Source organism: Tetrao urogallus (assembly GCF_951394365.1).
Source record: "Tetrao urogallus genome assembly, chromosome: 1".
Taxonomy (NCBI): Eukaryota; Metazoa; Chordata; class Aves; order Galliformes; family Phasianidae; genus Tetrao; species Tetrao urogallus.
The window spans coordinates 99,788,401-99,807,553 of record NC_136813.1 but is presented as its reverse complement, the minus strand read 5'-3'; the positions used below and the strand labels follow the sequence as shown (position 1 = coordinate 99,807,553).

The window sequence follows — 19,153 nt, the reverse complement described above, 5'->3', positions numbered from 1 at the left end:
GCCAAAGGTTGATAAAGGAAGGAAGGAGAACAATAACACTCATAACAGAGTTGACACCCTAGTTTTGTTCTCAAACTGACAGAATACAGAAGCACTTTCTCTATGACCCAGTATTTATTTATTTTTATTAGCCTCAAAGAAAAGCATGGAGAGTATTTGCCCTAGTTTAGAATTTGCCAGAGTTGGTATTCTCCAGCACAAAACTGTTTCATAATGAGTGGGCATTTTTTTATTATTCAGTTGGATTTGCTTGTATATTACCTAGGTATGGCATTCCAGACCCACATATTCGTGTTGAAACTATGCATTCAAACTGTTGGCTGTAATAAAAATTGAGATTGAGAAGTACTGAAGAAAATAATGAGTCTATGAAAATAGGAAAGAAAGTTATAACAGAAGCTTTTATTTAGTACAGTAGAAATATGTATGCTATACTGGTGTAAGAACAAAAAAAACGTATAGTTAACCTGAAAGATGTTTTGAAGCAGCGAGTCAGACATACTAGGAATTCCTTAGAATTTCCATTGCAAAAAGAATCATCGAGTACCTGGCCTGACTCATGTCAGCTGCTTCTGGTAGAGTACTGTATCTGTGGTGTGATCTAGGGTTATCATTTTATGGACCGAGTACTTTCCTATGGCTTTGGCACAGTAGAGAAACGCTTGTTTCAGAGGAGATGCATTCTTTTGTTCCTATAATACAAGCTGTGACCCTTCCTTTATTCTCTGTCTTGAGCCTTTTTCAGCTGATCCACATACAGCAAATCAGCAATGACTGCGTTTTCCAGCTGGAGTCAAGGATCCCAACAGAAAACGTCATAACTGATGTGTACATGTGTGTGCACAATCATGCAGTGCAGCAAAGGTTTAGTAACAAAACGAGATCAGTATAGATCACTCACTATATAGGTGAAAAAATATTTTAATCTTGTATTATTATAGTCTGCGACAGGAATAAATGTCTGTTACCTTTTATCGTCTCCCTTCATGCTGTTTTTCAGTCAGCCTGAATTGCCACACGCTCATCTGACTTTGGGAATAGCCAGGAAACATCTTCTGAGTACTACTGCACAAGCACAATAATGCTTTGTGTTGCCAGGCTTGATGCTAGCAAGTGCAATATCCATGCTTAGCAAAAGAAGCAAATGACACTCAAAAAAAAAAAGTCTAGTTTTTTTCCATACAAACCTGTTTTAGTTTCTGATTAAATGAAATTGTGCTTTTCTGTGATATATTGTGGAATTAGACTTAACTTATTGTACTTCTTAAGACATTATCAAAAGTTAAGCTTGTCTAGAATGCTGTACTTCTTATAAGCCCTTTCTTTACTTTGTCATTTTCTTAGATACATTCAACTTAGTATCTCAAATGTGTTATGATGTCTTGCACATCATGGTATACTTAATGTAATTTATAGGATCAAAGATCTTAATTTTTTTTTAATAGATCTTCTACAGATATTTGCCATTCCCTCATCGTAGTTGTAATTTCATTCACAATTTCTAGTTCTTCCCTAATTCTTTCAGCAATATAAGTTATTAATTATTTTCTCAAGTCTGTTTAATACTCTCAGGCTTTTGTTCTGATGTCCAGTATGATGTCCCTGTTCTTATTTACTGTCTTGCCTTCACTTCTTGTTATCACAGGTATGATCATAAGTCTATGTATATCTGCCATGTTATTTATCAGAAGTAGATTGGTTACCACATAGCAAAGGAAACTGGTCTCCATAACTCTGACTGCAGGACCACTAGCCTCCTCACTGTACACTTGTGACCTGATGTTTTGGAGATTGGCCTACACGTGATATCAGGCCAATATTATATAACAAATGCTCCTGTCTTTGGTGTTCAGAGGATTGGGTAATTTTATGAAGAATATCTACGTAAACATCAGATGATGTGGTCACAATGGCTAAAAAAAAACTGTGGTTAAAACAACAAAATAAATCTCTTTTATTACAATAATGCTAATAGAAAAGTAGTATCACAGTATTTATAAGGAAAAGATACTTGAATCCCCTTATGCTACCTGAAAATCAGTCCTAGTGGATTAAACTGTTTGTGCAGACTCAGTGAAAGGCTTTTTGATCCTACACAAAAAAAATTTATTAAACTTACATAGTAGTAAGTAGGTTAATCCAAACCACTGTAATGGAGCTGAAAATGTTCAACTGAAATATTTTCAAACAAATTTTAGCTTCCAGCAAATTTGCATGGTTTTTCTTATGCCAAGGGTAGATGGTAATTTTTTCATAAGTTGTTGGGGTTTTTTTTTTGTTTGATTTCTTTGTTTTTTTAAATGAGGAATAGAAATACCAATTCAGAGCCTTCAAAAATATGTTTCAAAAAAATATTTACAAGTGGCATTGCACATACGAGAAGATTCTAGTGGAGATGATGGTAAGTGGGAAAAACGAACTGTCCAGTCAGAGGTTTAGAGAATCCCTTTGGGTATGGAAGATCTAAGTTTCAAAACAAATACAACACTTATCTTTGTCTCTTCATAGATTTGAAGTACAATATCTGATATTTTCAGAAGGTGGAAAATGCTTCTTTCACAGAATTTGTTTTACATCTCTTATTGCTACCAACTTAATCATTATATTTCCTCTAAGTTATATTTTAGTTTCCTCTAGGTTGTGTTTTGGGCAAGAACTGTACAGTAACTTTTGATTGAACTTCCGTTAGTCTTTACTGGACCAATTGAAGGCTACTGAAAAATTGGAAAATATAAAAGTCTTCAAGTTGCCTAGCCCACCTGTTTCAACAGCAGTCAAATTGGAATTTATTATATTTTCATTTGATTGACAAGGTTAAATGACTTGTAATGAATGAAACTCATTCTCTTGTATTTTGAAGGAAAGACAGAGTTTCTTGCATTCAGGTTCAGGTAGTAAGAATGTTGTTGAGTTACGTAAGGGGCTGAAGAAGATTAAATGCAGCAATGATTAAGTACAAAGGATTAGAACTGCATAATATCCAAGGGCTCCACATTTAGGGAAAATGAGAATTAATTGTTTGAAATGTTTATTTTTGAAACAGGTCTATCTAGGTCTGATTTACACTGTCTCTGTATTCTGCAAATTGCTATATTGTGATCAATGTTCACAAAGGTAGTGATCTTAAATTCAAATTAGTTGTAACTCACAAATGAGCTGAATACCTGGCTTGTTTAAACTACCACTGAGTTTGGTAGAAATGTAGTAAGGTAGAGCAGCTGAGTATCTGTCTCAGTGTGTCTCATATGCTTTAAGTAGGATCTTTTTACAGTATTTTAGATCATTTATATACTTCTTCAACTTTATACACCCACTAAAGCTTCTAACTTTTGATGTATCAAGTAGACTACTTGCTTAAACTCCTTTTAAAGATTTAATGTCATAATTCATTAAAAAAAAAAAAAAAGCAACGAACAAAAGCAAACAAAAATACCAGACATTTTTTAGCACTGCCTTCATCTTTTAAATATGCCCTCACTTTTGTTTAGCCTTATTCTTTGAGAGGAATAAACTAGTAAAGATGTCTTAAGAGGGGAGATCAAGAAAACTTTAATGACCTGTGGGGCTCAGCTACAGAGTAATCATCATCATCATAAGTACTTTGCGTTGTAGATATATTTCTACCCTAATAAACAAGTGAGATGTAAATTTTCATTATAGTGGTAGTGTTAATTCCTTTGTTGGAACTATGATCTTGAAATCTTGTACACAGTGAAGTTGCACAATATGTAGGGAATAGCAAACTTGAATTAATTCCTAAATAAAATTAGTATTCATTGCACTTCAATGATTTGTCTTTGTTTTGTTTCTTTAATCAAAATCCCAGTTAATTTCAGCCTTGTTCTCAGCCTCCCCCACATTAGTTCCATTGTCTAGATTTGCATCATTTATAGCAGCTGGCTTCTTGTTAATCTGTCCTTTGGACCTTTACATCAAACAGCAAATTAATTACAGGAAAAGAAATCCCAATAGTACTTCTTCGCTTGGAGGTTTTCACAGTTATTAAGAAGTGAATGCTTCTGATTCTCATCAGAAAGGAGAAATGGAACACAGGAGAGGATGAAGCATGTACTTCACTGGTACCTTTGGCTAGAAGTAAGCATCAGTCAGTTTCCCTCTACTTTCCATTTTCCAGCTCCTCCCTTCTTTTGCTGTAGAGTTAAAATAGGACAAAAAGCACTTGGAAAGATTGAAAAAAGTAATACAAGATGTGTGTTTCTTCTTAAAGGCTGTGTAGCATTAATGCTTTTCAAGTTGCAAAAACATATTTAAGTTTACTAGAAGGCCCACTGGCATCATTAATGTTAGTAATGTGTTCTTGTTATTGAGTTGCTACATTGTGTATTCAGCACCTGTGAGACTGCGTCTTGAGTACTGTGTTCAGTTTTGGGTTTCTTGCTAGAACAAAGACGTTAAAGCCCTGGAGCATGTCCAGAGATAGGCAGCAAAGCTGGTGAGGGAGCTGGGGTACAGGTCTTAAAAGAAGCAGCTCGGAGAACTGAGATTTTAGTCTGGAGAAGAGGTGACACAGGGGAGACCTTATTGGTCTCTACAACCACCTGAAAGGAGGTTGTGTAGAGGTGGGGATCAGCCTCTTCTTGCAGGTGATAGGACAAGAGGGAATGGCCTCAAGTTGCACCAGAGGATGTTCAAGTTGGATACTAGAGAAAATTTCTTCTGAGAAAGAAGGGTGAGACACTGGCACAGACTGCCCAGGAGATTTTGGAGTCACCATCTCTGGAGAGGTTCAAGAAATGTGCGCATATTGAACTCAGGGACATCATTAGTGGGTATGATGGGGACTATGTGCTTGGAGGTCTTTTTCGATCTTCATGATTCTATGATTCTATGTTAAATTTCTTATTTCTTATTGACCATTATTAACTTTTTCATTTTGCCTTTTTTTTTTTTTTTTTTTCTTATCAGCATAAAAGCACAAACAGCGTTCAAACAACGCTTTCTACTATGGTGGGTAAACAAGGAAAGGAGATGGAGACAGGGGAGTTGCTGTGTGGTCTAAACGTAAAGAGATACACTTCTGGTGAAATACTCTGTTAAAATAATTTGCTGGTTCAGTCTATCTTCACTGTCTTCCATTGCTTATGTCCCCATTTCTATGTTTTCCTTGAATGAAAAGTTGTGATTTCCCTTGCTATCTTTTCAAGATACATATCATCTCTGACTTTCTGATGTTTTTCACTCTCTAACTAAGCTATCTTATGTAGTCCATCTTTTCAATAGTGCATAGATCATGAATGAAGGTAATGCCTTGTCCAGCTCTTAAGAGAATATTCAGCTATGGTATGGTAAACTGTTTTGCAGCAATATGTTTTTTCCATTTTTATACCTTACTGTTATCACTGCTTAAGAGCTCAGTCCAGCATTATTCCAACATCATTTTGAGAGTCCTGCTGTGATTCTGATTCTTTTATATTTGTCTCTGGTTCTGAGCTGAATATGAAATTTAGTGACTTAGCTTTTGAATGGGAAATTTAATTTACAACTTGTCAGCTTGCTTTACAAAACAAGTACCAGTGCAGAGAATTCTCCTAAATATATATGCAGCCTCTCTCTTTTGTTTGTTGTTTGCTTCTTTATTCCCATGAAGTGTGGAAATAGACAAAAACCATTTTGAAAATCTAAATTCATAGTTGTCACTCTTGACCACATCCTCAGAGCCTCCCAGGCAGCGCAGGCTGTATGAGACAGCAGATGGTGGCTACACGTGCAGAGTATCCATCCAGGAAACAGTGCACATCTTCCCTCAGCATCCCTGTCCTTCATCTGCCCACAAAACTGCTGTTTATTACCAGAAGTTGAATAGTTCCTTGTAGAAAGATTAGAATTTTCCTTAGTAGTAAACCTTTTACGTCTGATTGTGTTACTTTACATATATCCATGTATTTGTGCGTATTCCATGTATTCCCATATACCACTTGTTGCCTGTGTTTTGGAGTGAGTAGGTATTCTCTGTACTCTCCATAAAAAGTTTGTGGTGAACCAGCTGTTGTAGACATTGAAATGTGTCTAATTTTCAAAATACTGAATGCCATCTAATCTTGTGTAAAATGAGTAATCAGAATTGGCTGGGAGTATACAAGGCAGTAGTTTATAGCCTGAGTTAGAAACATTTAAGTTCTTCTGGATTCGCATCAAAGCGTAATAATTATGGGATATAAACAAAACAAAACAAAAGTTTGCATATGTAAATGACATTTGATATACTATATTCCATTTGAAGTGTTGACATGATTCTTTGGCTTTGTCAGCTGAGATTTGCTTTGGAGATTCTACATAAGTGAAGCTTTTTCTTATTTTTTAACATAGAGTTTCAGCTAAGTCTGAATAAGCCAATTTCATTCCTTAAAGGGTTGTTGTGTCGGCTGGGTAATTGTGATGAGACTGGTAAACTTACAAAGCATTAGCACTAGTGAAAAACAAGATTGCTACATTTCCATAGTCAGTGGGACCTGAACCACAATGTGTAGGTGAATTCAGAATTGAAATATGCATCACTCCAATCCTTAGAAGGGTCTTGTGTGTGTGTGAAACAAAGTATAGCGTGTAGGAAGGGAGCTCCACTTGCAGAGGAACTCACTCAAGGTGTTATGTTATATCACTGAAGTGTCATGCCCATTAAGTCACTTGTTTTCTATATAAAAGACTGAATTTTTCATGTTAAAGCACTGTGCTTTTTCTATACAATCTAGCTTACTCCTTAAATGAGGATATCTTTCTGAATTTTCCTGGGAATTGAAGAACAGTGATTCCGGTCACTTTTTCTAATTGTTATTTTTATACCACTGGAAACAATGATGACAGTATTTATGGCCACCGTTAAAAAAGAATCAGAAGGATGGTCAAAGTGGGTCCCCGTCTTATGCATTTTTGGGGGGAAAGAAGCCTCTGTGGTTATGGAAACTGACAGTGCTGATTTCTGCTAAGTTCTCTTAGGTGATGGACTTACTGTGGTGATAGTTTCATAGCAACTGCGAAGCTTGTATCCTGGCTGACTGAAGTCCTGTTGCCCTTATTTTAAGGAATTGCAATGAGAAATGATCATGGTATGATAGCGCAGAGGTTAAAATGCATCTATGAATTCAGATTTCCCTTCGGCTTCGTGGATATTTTGCTCTGCTAATTTTATTGTCCAAACAAACCTGTTACAAGCATGAGTGTTCTAAACATGATTTTAATAATAAAAGGACCAATTCATGTATGAATTCTTTGAAATTTAAAACTTGTAGAAAGGAAATACCTTTTAATTTATTTTATTTCTAAGATTTTATTATTATCACATGATTTCACAGCTCCTTGATATTTTTAAATACAGGTAATGAATTTGGGCATCCAGAATGGCTTGACTTCCCCAGAAAAGGGAATAATGAGAGCTTTCACTATGCCAGAAGACAGTTCAATCTTACTGATGATCATCTTCTTCGCTATAAATTCCTAAATCAGTTTGACAGAGATATGAATAAATTGGAAGAAAAATTTGGCTGGCTTGCATCTCCTCCGGTAAGCTGTATATAGTAAATGATAAGTTTTTAGTCACCAGTTGTGTACGTGTTCAGAATAACAACAATACAAAATTTGCATGCAGAGATTTTAAACAGCACTTTATTATGCGCTGTGTAATGTCTCTCTATATATTTCAAGTTGTCAAAACTTGTCTCTGAAATATCTTCCACAGATAACGGAAATATGGAACGGTCTCCTTCTAGCTTCATAACAAGCTTTTTTTGTATTATTTTTGCTATTTTTTTTTAAGTAACTGCAGATTGGATAAAGCAGACTATGAAATTGTGCGTAATCCAATCAAAGGATTGCTTTGGGAAAGGGTAAATTGCTCTGACAAGTTACTTTTACATATCTAATTATTTCTGAGGAAACGTTTTTGATCAGCTGTAATGCAAGGTGTATTTTCCTAGTCTTCAACTTGTCACTTTTGTATTTGCCTTTTTTTTTCCTAAATATTGCACTGTACTTACTAAAGCAACTGAATTATAATTTCTTAGTGTTTAAATTATTTCATAATCTAGTCATAATCTATTTCAAAGATTATTTTTAAAATGTGCTTCTAGTTATTAATAGCTTACGTAAATACAGCAAAGGTGTTTTATTTAGTTTATCAGAGCACTATTAAAAAAAAAAACAAAAAAACCCACAAAAACCCACCAAGAACTGATGCTGATCTTCACCCCATGGAAATGGATAAATTGATTTTATAAAAGGAAAATGTGCTTCTTCCTCGTTAATTTTGCATATCCTTTTAAAAAGTAAGCTACAGTTCATTGTTCATAAATTTTCTATTATGTAGGCATAACAGTTACAGTTTACATTTAATGTTCATATCTATATTGCTTGAATCTTTTATTCTTTTACTTGAAATGAGGTATTGCAGCAATTTGTTTTTTTTCTTATTTTTGTTAATTCAATTAGAAAAATCTGCAACAGGTTGAGAGGCTGTGGGTTAAGATTAGGGATGAGACCAGTAGAGGACTGTCTACTATAGGCCACTTGATCAAGAGAAAGCTGTTGATGAGGCCTTATGAGGGATTTCAGTCATCCAAATAAGTGCTGGGAAAGCAGTGCAGTTTGTTGCAAACAATCCAGCAGACTCCTGGAGTCCATCAGTGATAATATTCTGGTTCAAGTATCGGATGTATCAACTGGAGGTGAAGTGCTGTGGACCTGGTGCTCACTAATGCAGAAAAGATTATTAAAGATGATTGGTTGAGTTCATGATCTTAAGGAACATGAGCCTGGCAAAGAGTGAAGTCAGGACCCTGGACTTCAAGAGACCAAACTTCAGGCTGTTTAAAGAATTGTTGAGTGAGATCTCCTGGGAAGCTGTCCTTAGAGACAAAGGAGTGAAACAAAGCTGACTACTCTTTAAGGATACCTTACTGAAAGAGCAAGAGCTCTCCATCCCCCAGTATAAGAAAGCAGGCAGAGGAGGCAGGAAACCAGTGTGGCTTGGCAAGAACCTGCTAGTCAAACTAAGGGAGAAGTATGGGATATATCAGCAATGGAAACAAGGACATGACACCTAGAAAGAATACAGGGATGCTGTCCAGACTTGTGTGGGTGGGATTAGGAAAGCCAAGGCACAGATGGAACTCAACTTGATGAGGGATGTTAAAAACAACAAGAAGGGGTTCTGTTGGTACAATGATCAGAAGAGACAGGCCAAGGAGAGTGTAGTGTACTTCCTCTGATAAATGACAAAGGAGAACTAGCTGCAACGGATATGGTAAAAGCTGAGGTACTCAGTGACATCTTTGTCTCAGTCTTTGTGATCAACCAGGATTCTCATATTTTCTCATATTCCTGAACCTCACATCCGTGAACCTCTTGGTGGGAAATGGGAGAGTTTCCTCCTACACCCTGTAAGGGCAGAGCAAGTCTGAGACTACCTTGTGAGGCTGAATGTGTCTATGGGTCTGGATGGCATGCATCCCAGGGTCCTAAGGGAACTGGTTGATGGGATTGCTGACCTGCTCTTTATTATATTTTTGTCAACGGTTTACGGGCTACTTCAGCCCTGTTCCATGACTAGAAAAGTTGTGGCTGTCAGGTGGAATCTTTGGTGGCTGGAAAAGGGGAAACATCACATTCATTTATAAGGAAGTGTGGAAGGAGGACTACAGGGAACTACAGGCCAGTGGTCCTCATCTCTGTGCCTGAGATCATGGAACAGATCCTCCTTGAAGACGTGTGAAGACACATGAGGGGTGAGCAGATGATCAAAGACAACCAGCACAACTTCACTAAGACAAAGTCGTTCTTGACTAATCCACTGGCCTTGTATGGTGGGTTGACAGCATAAGCAGAAAAAGGGAAGTCAACTGATGTCATCTGCCTGGACCTTTACAAGGCCTTTGACTTGGTCCCCCACAACATCCTTACCTCTAAATTGGAGAGAGGTGGATTTGAAAGCTGAACTATTTGCAGCCAGAGGGTTATGCTTAATGGTTCTATGTCCAGGTGGAGCAGTGTGGAGTGGTGATGAGCAGTGTGTCCCAGAAGGGTCTGTCCTGGGGTCAGTACTTTTTAACATCTTCATCAATGGCATAGAGGATGGGATCAAGAGCACACTCAGCAAGTTTGCTGATGACATGAAACTGAGTGGTGCAGTTGATAGAACAGAAGGCGGGGATGCCATCCAGAGGGACTTTGATTAACTCAAAAAGTGGACCCTTGTCAACCTAATGAGGATCGATCAGCAAAGCAAAGTGCAAGATTTTACACTTGGGTCGAGGTAACATCAGGTATGTATACAGACTAACTCCTTGAGAATAGCCCTGCTGATAAGGACTTAGGAGTACTGGTAGATGGAAAAACTTAACATGAACTAGCAATGTGCTCTTGCAGCCCAGAAGGCCAATGGTAACCTGGACTGCATCAGAAGAGGGGCAGCCAGAAGGACAAGAGAGGTTATTGTCCCTCTCTACTCTGCCCTCATGAGGCTCCACCTGGGATAGTGCATCCAGATCTGGGGTCTCCAGTATAGGAAAGATGTTGAGCTTCTGGAGAAGGTCTACAGGAGAGCTACAAAGATGAGCAGAAGGCTGGAGCACCTCTCCTATGAAAACAGGCTGAAGGGTCTAGGCTTGTTCAATCTGGAAAAGAGGAGGCTATGAAATGACCTCATTGCAGCCTTCTAGTATTTAAAGGGAGATTATAAACAGGAGAGTGGCCAACTTTTTACGGTACTGGATAGTGATAGGATGGGGTAATAGTTTTAAACTAGAGGAAGGGAGATTTAGTAATCTAAATCAGGGGAAAGTTTTCCTGAGAAGATGTTGAGGTGCTGGAACAGGCTGCCCAGAGAGGCTGTGGATGCCTCATCCCTGGAGGTGTTCAAGGCGAGGTTGGATGGGGCCCTAGGCAACCTAATCTAGGCTTGATCTAACGGTTGGCAACCTTGCCTATAGCAGAGATTTGGAACTTAATGATCCTTGAGGTCTCTTTCAGTCCAATCCAAGACATTCTATTACTTTGTGATTGATTCTATGAAGGAAAATATTTCTTAGCATTGGATTTACGTTTGTTTTTTTTTTCCTTCCTAGGCTTTTGTGACTGAAAAGCATGAATCCAACAAGGTCATTGCATTTGAGAGAGCTGATCTCCTTTTTATTTTCAATTTCCATCCGTATGAAAGTTATGTGGACTACAGAGTGGGTGTTGAAGTTCCAGGAAAATATCCTTTTCTTACTCTTTCATTTATGCAAAGAAACTTACTTAATTAGCGTGGGTGTGTATATATATATAAATATAAATGTATATGTTTTCTAATATTAATGCAAACTGTAACTAGAAGGTCAGACATCACTTACTCCTCATCAGTAGAGTCTTGCTTTAATTCTTAGTGTACAACAAAAGCAACTACTAGAAGTTTATTGTCTTCATGAGATCATTTTGTAGAACACAAGTAAAAGTAAAGCTTTAAAGGCTCCATTTGAAAATTTATTCGTGAATCTTCCTCTCTCCCGTCACCCTCCCCCTCCCCCCACATCCCAAAATGTTGCATAGAAATCAAGGAACTCTTGCTTCTTAAATTACAGAAGCTGACCACAGTAAGATGCACACACTTGCACAAGGAAATGCGTTAGTTTGAACCTCCCGGAAGATTGTGCAATTTCTGTTTTATAATTGGGGGGACTGAGAATGTGCTCTTAGCTCAGCTGAGAAACAGTAAATGATTAATCTCAAGTAATTGGCCGGTTTTGCTTGTGTCCAAATCCACTTTTTCAAGTGCATTGACAAGTGAAGTCTAATGAATCTTGTTGTGTCATTTTAAAGCACTGCAGCTCCTGATTTTTTATTTTTTATTTTTTTAATTAGTAGTTTCAGCAAACTGTTGCTGTATTTGAGTTGCCTTTGTGCAGTGTAGCACCTTATTACTTGAGTACTGCTTGAATTTACTGACAGGAGCTCAAAAAAATTGCAGGATTCTGGTTTAGAAACATCAGGTCAAATCCTTTTTCACCGCTGTCCTCTGCTGCCTGTATGGTCCTAACTGAGCTCCTAGTAAAGATAGAATGGAGTAATAAATTGGATTAGTAAAACCTTAACCTGATGCTGTGAGATATACCAACACTTCACTGTCACAGGTATTAGAGAGGCTAGAAAGGTGGGTCCAGGTGAACCTGATGAGATTCAACACGGCAAAGTGCAGAGTTTTGCACTTGGGCCGGAGGAATCCAGGCATCCATACAAACTGGAAGGAGCAGTTCTTGAGAGCAGCCCTGTGGAGAAGGACCTGGGGGTCTTGATAGTTGAAAAACTTAACATGAGCCAGCAGTGTGCCCTTGCGGCTTGGAAGGCAAATGGAATCCTGGGCTCCATCAGAAGAGGGGTGGCCAGCAGGGACAGGGAGGTGATTGTCCCCCTCTACTCTGCCCTTGTGAGGCCCCATCTGGAATACTGCGTCCAAGTGTGGAGCCCCTAGTACAAAAAAGACAGGCAGCTGTTGGAGAGGGTCCAGAGGAGAGCCACAGAGATGATCAGGGGACTGGAGCACCTCCCCTACAAAGACAGGCTAAGGGAGCTGGGCTTGTTCAGCCTGGAGAAAAGAAGGCTGTGGGGTGACCTCATTGCAGCCCTTCAGTACCTAAAGGGAGCCTACAAACAGGAGAGGAATCGACTCTTTGAAAGGGTAGATAACTGCAGGACAAGGGGAAATGGTTTTAAGTTGAGGGAGGGAAGATTTAGGTTGGATGTCAGGGGGAAGTTCTTTACAGAGAGAGTGGTGAGGTGCTGGAACAGGCTGCCCAGAGAGGTTGTGATGCCCCGTCCCTGGAGGTGTTCAAGGCCAGATTGGATGGGGCCCTGGGCAATCTGGTCTGGGGAGGTTGGTGGTTGGAGGTCCCTTCCAACCCGAGCCATTCTGTGATTCTGTGATATTCACCTATTGTGGTTGTTGCTACCATAGTTCCTCTGTCTTGTATGAAATGCTCTGAGTTTGTAGATGTAAAAGGTGTAAAATCAATTTTAAGGACTACAACACATAACAATAGATTTAACTTGACTTTTCTGTGATACATATATAGATAACATTAAACCCAAAACACATTTTGTTGCTCACTTTCTTTCTTTCTCAAACATACTAGAGTTTCAGTTCTCAGAAATGCTTGAGAAATATTTCAAGAAAACTCACTCTCAAGATCTTCATTTATTTTCTTTCTTCTATTACAAATGTGCTGATGAGGCCTGGGTTTAAGTGCAATTTCATATGAGTCTGCTTCCCTAGCTTCATTTTCTGTTCTGTACTAAGTGAATTAAATACCCCAGCTTTATTTTTGCACGTGTATTTAAATGTGCTGTATACAGTTTTTCAAAAATTTTGCTCTGTATCACATACAACAAAGATGGCACTAAGCTGTGCTCAGTCACTTTTGAAACTGATCTTTCATTATGTTTAGGAAACTATTTTTATGATTAGCCTGTTGACTAAATATTTTATATAAGCAGTCTTCTGGGTTTTTTTTAGTGCTCTAAATTTTTCAGTCATTTTGGAAGCATTTCATGAATCTATTTTACAGCACCAGAATTTCCTTTGTCCTTAGGCATTTGTTGTTTGTGTAGGATTCTGAATGCATTGCTCCTGTTTCAGCTGAGACTGCTCTGTAGTAGTTGTTGAGGAGCAAATTGCAAAATCTGGCCTTCACTGCTTTTCCTTTGCAGATCACAAGGCCCAGTTGGATTTCAGTAAGTCGGTCTGAGAGTAGTTCACTCTGGTCATTAAACAGCTTCCTGTACTGTTTCTTGGTGAGCAGAAGAGTCGATGCAGATTGACTTTTTTATTTTCATTAAGCAAGTGGAAATTTACTGGGAAATGTTTGTTTTTCACTTAGTGGTAGCTGATCACATTTTTTCAGATGCTTTTTAAAAAAAATTTAATTCACTGACAATCATATGAGAAACTTAGCAGCTCAAGTATATATAAAACAAGCATGTTATAAAAAATCATAAAGATAATTCATAGCAGGGGATTGGAACTAGATGATCTTAAAGTTCCCTTCCAACTCAGACCATTCTATGATTCTATGATATTTCATATTTACAGTTTACATTACATATTTATTTTAATCTGTTAGTCTCAGTACACATTCTTCTTTTTTTTTTTAAGTGAATGCAATATATAATTTTACTTACAAAATATATTACAGGTAGTTTAAATGTAAAAGGCCTTTGTTAAGTCATAAAGATACATAGTAACTTTTCCATTCACTGAGCTGAAGTTTTTAAGGCTAATAGAACAGCCAGTTATAAACACTTCATCTGCATTTATTAGAGCTGTTTTGTTGTACTCACTCCTCCCACACTAATCAAATAGTGAAATTTTTAGTTCACATTAGCTGCCTCCTCTGGTAGAGCTGAGGGTTCTTGGTGCAGTCATTCTACTACTTTTCTATAAAACATGCACCCCTTTACCTCAGGGCTTTGTTCATTTTATTAAGAAAGTGTCTTGTTTTACTCTACTATACTGCTCACAACACTCAGTGGAACTAGTGAGCTTTTTGTAAAATAGTAGTCTTATTTGAGAATTCCAAATATTGATTCTTCCCATCAAGTCACCTTCTCAACAATCCTTCTCCTGGTAGTTTTATTCTACGTCAGTTTAGTGTATGAACAAGGTGAGTGAACTTTGGGAATTAGCTATTGCCAACTGTATCACAGCCTGATTAATGTATTTTTACATCTGAAAACAGGAACCTTCTCTTCTTTACAGTAGGATTTTAAAGATGTGAATCATTCCAAATAACATGTGCGCTATCTCTTGCGATATATCTTTCTACAAGCTGTGGCTTCTGAAGTGCCTGTTGCTAGTACAGTCTGTGGGCAGTAAGTTGTTCATAAATAGCTTGAACATATCTGTTTTTTGTTCCTGTTCTGTATAGGTAAAAGCCAAGCAATATTAAATCTAACAGTTACATTATTTATGTCCTTTTCATTGGTAAACAAATGTGAAAGCAATCCATTATTGCTATGTGTAAAACATTTGCTTTTCTACTGCTCCGAGGAAAGCCCTGGAGTTGTAGAACTGCCATGACCAGGTAGTGCCTGATCAGCATATTAGGGAACTACTGAAATCCTAGTAGTAGCTGGTATGAGATGTGTGTAATTGTTAACACTTCTCTGAATCTGAGCTCCAAAGCAGAATCATGTTCTTGATTCGTGAAATCATGAAGGATTTGCTTTTATATTTAGAACTGAAAGTTAGGAGTGGTTATCAACAACAGAAGATCATAGAAACTCTTCTCTATGCCCTAGTTAGCCAGGAGAGCTAACAATTGTATCTTCATTTCTTTTGAGCATGTTGGAAGCTGTTCTTGATGGAGTTTTCTAAACTACTCATCATAAACAGCTTCCTTTGAATAATACTTTGCATCAGCTTATAGACAACGAAAAAATCATGAAGGTTTATTCTTGCATTTTTAGTGTTCAAACATTTGTAGTATAGAAATAGTGCAAAACTGTTTATAATAACAATTTTTAACTGGAATGTAACCCAAAGTTAGCAACTGCTATTACTCTCCTATTCTACTTTCAGCATCTTCTCTTCTGCCTGCCAACATTCAGCTGACCTATGATTAGTATCTATTTTCTTTAGAGATGCTGGTGTGTTTTTCATGCTGAACCTTTTTTTTTTTTCTTTCTAACTCTTGTCCTGCAATTAGAGCAGTGAATTTTATGTGTAGTCTTGTAACTTTTAACCTGAGATTTTATGAGATGTATATCTTATAAATAGGAAGTGTTGTCACATGTGACCTTCAAACATCAGAACAGCTTCTCCACTTCTGAGAGCAGTTCTTTCCTCTCCCTTTGAAACTTAAACGTAAAGCAGAAATAAAAGACAAGAGCTTATTGTTATTCTGTGTTGTTCTTATTTTAAGAAATGAGTGGATTTTTTGCTTGGTACTCTGAGAGGCAATTTGCTGCGTAAGCCTTAAGAGGCAGCTACTATAATGCACTGATTAAAATCTTTTTAATAAAAGGTTTATCTGAATGACACAGAATTGTAGGAAATGTAGTGATGATCATTCCACTTACTCATACCTGGGTTTCTAATCTGTTTAGTGGATTGGATTAACCAGATTTATGTCTTAAATTTATCAGTATTAAGCGGATGGCTGTGACACATACTCAAAGAAATGTGTATATAACAACACTGTTGTTATTTATAGCTTGTCAGGGATGCTGTTAGTTACATTAAAGGATACAGAGCTTCCTGACTCTCTGGCATTGGCATTGTTTTTGTAGTCATTTGGCTGTTGTTATCTCATTGAAGATGTCATCCTTCTGTCAGCAGTTCTTTGTAGGCTATTGGTGTAGCAAAATGCACTTGTTCTTTTGTAAGAGAAGTCATAGTAGACTTTGCAGTCCTTCTGGTATTGGTTAGCTTGGACAGTCTTCTTCTGAACAGGCAGCTTAATGAAGACTCACAGCTAGCTTGAAGTCAGTTTTTCTTCCCTTTTGTACCATTGTCTTCTCTGTTGATGTATTTCCTTTAAAAGTGAGTTGCTCAGTTGTACATCTTGTTTGCCTATTATCATGCATCCTAGTGTGAGATGTTCAAAGACTGAGACCTTAATAGTGGACGTGGGCATGAAAGTCTGTGTTGTTAAGCAGTACTGAATCTCAACTAGCATATGTCTGTTTTTCTTGACATCTTATATTGTCATACATTACACTACTAAAATAGAAGGAGATAAAAAATGTTGTGAAAAGAAATGGTTACCTCATTACAGGCATTGCCATTTTTAATATAAAATAATGTACCAAAGCATTGTGAAGCTGGGATGAATGAATATCAAAAAGTCATACAGTTATTGTTGGCAGTTAATATACAGAAAGTCAGAGTTATTGATATGCAGGTAGCTAGATGAGGCCTGAAATATCACAAATATTGTCACTGAAATGCTGCAGAATTATTCTTTAAAAAAAAAAAAAAATGTTAACTCAAGCTCTCTGACATTTGCAACCTGCTCCAAGAGCTTCTAATGAGCAAATAAGGTCACTTGAATGAGTCACTGGAGTGTGATTGCTGAAGGCAAAGATGCTGCTTTGCAGGCTGCTTTGAAGTGCAGTTATGTAACTGTCCCTGCCTATTAGAATTCAGTGTATATACACCAAATGAAGACAAAGAACTTAATTTAGGATCAGCCAAATGCCAAATTCTATCAAGGTAGTTCATACATTAAGGTTAATATGTGTGAATAAGAAATATAGCCTACTAATGCATCTTGAAAAAGTTTGATCTGAGTAGGAAAAGCCATGTGTTTACAGCACCATGAATCTGTGTAATTATTAGGGCTGCACATGCTATTTCTCAATTTCTATTTTTTTATGTGAAGAAAAGAAGAAAACATTTCTATGCTGATACTGGAATTCTACCTCATAAATTATGCTCTTTCAGAAGCCTCTTCATGAGAAACAGGCAGCTTGAGTTAACAAATTATTTCTGCCTAATTTGCTTCAGTTTGGAAATGGAAGAATAGTCAACATCTAGATCATCTGTCTCTAGTTCTGATTGTAGATAAAATTTTGAATGTTAACAGGAAACCATTCATGAATTTCCTCTTTTTTTTTTCTTTTTCTAATTTTGCCAAGACCTTTCTGTGGTGTAGTGGTTAATTTGATTCAAAGGCTTGTCTACAGTAAAACTTACCTCTCTTGAGAAAGATGATGGCTGAAAGGAGGCAGAAAAGGAAAAGGAGAGGAGCTTTGGTTTTCATTTTAGTTAATAATAGGAATTTGAAAATAACTTTCCTACTTCTGTAGTAAGATCTATTCCAGTGTATTACTGTCTCTACTATTAGAATGGTTTCCTTATTGTGCAATTGAGTTCTGTTCAAATACATTTTAAACACTGTTTATTCTTGGTCCCATTTTTATGGAGAAGAGAGATTCTTTCTGTTTAGATGATACTGCTGTCACTTTTTTGATCTTCTCTTGTTAAAATTTTTCAACCGTTCCTCTGGAATCAGCTTTCTTGAACTTCATTGTCAAAACTGAGTCACAGTTCTGACAGTTCACCAAATCCACAGAGCTATAAAGATTCATGGTCTTGAAAAATTAAATTGTGTGATGTTTATGCCAATGTTTTTCAACCGTTTACTTCCTCTCCTTTTGTACTACAATGTTCCCTACAGTTAAATAATTCTTATTCCTACTTTTGTAGCTTTTTGCATTTATGCCAGCTGAACTTCCCTCCTTTCACCCTGGACCGTTCTCAAATTTATTGCAGCTCTATGACGAAATGGAAGCAAAAGTATATTTCACCATCTCCAAAATAATAGTAGATTTGTAACAAACGTATTACTAATATAGATAAAATATGTGAATGGAAACATGTTTGTGAGATTACTGCCAGAGACAACAAAATAGAAGTTAAAAGAATGATGTGTATTGATAATGGAGATTGTTGTTCCCAGCAGCAGAACAAAGGAATCAGTTTTCTTATCAAGACAGCAGGGTAGATAAGTGTCACCATCTCTGTTGTGGCACAGCTGACTTGTCAGACAACCCTGCATCCTAACAGCAGTGGGATGGCAACAAGATTTAACATATGCTATTCCTTTTCCCATTAGCACAGTAGGAAAGCAGACACATTGCAAGTAAACAAGGATAAGCAGACAGTGAACAGCAATCTTTTCTAACGCTTACAGTGACTGCAGTGAGGAAAATTCCAAAGCAAAGAATAACAACTCAGAACAACTGTAATCTTCAGAGAATGTGAAAGACTTGTCCAATAGCTCCATCCTCATTATGAATCAGGAAGAACCTAAGAGATAGAATGAAGTGTTATTAACTGATGTTTCTTTGTTTTGAGTGTTGTACACTTGTTGTGTACACTTGGACACATGTGATTTGGTATAAGAGTGAGAAAAAATTGTGACAGAATGAATGTGGCTAAAAGCAACCTTCTTCAAGATTTCATAAATAACCCTTTTTCCTTCCTTAAGATTTCATGCTGACTTTTGTCAATGTCAAAAGTCTCATTAAAATTAAGCTGTATTTATTTTTCTTTTTTTTTTAATAAGACTTGTTATCTTGCAAAAAAAGTAAATCAGCAGTTTATCTTCATAGTTATCAGCTGATATGATTTTATATACATCCACATGTAAATTTGATTGAAGCG

General features: G+C 37.1%; 1 protein-coding gene across 1 annotated transcript in view; it reads left to right on the top strand.

The window, feature by feature from the left end:
• Positions 1 to 19,153, top strand: part of GBE1 (1,4-alpha-glucan branching enzyme 1) — a gene marked incomplete at both ends in the record, with an annotated part of 147,284 nt that overhangs the window by 111,944 nt on the left and 16,187 nt on the right. The window contains 2 exons of the mRNA XM_079549548.1: positions 7,334 to 7,518; positions 11,076 to 11,207. Of these exons, the coding sequence (XP_079405674.1) occupies positions 7,334 to 7,518; positions 11,076 to 11,207 (317 nt within the window). The remainder of the gene's footprint in view (positions 1 to 7,333; positions 7,519 to 11,075; positions 11,208 to 19,153) is intronic.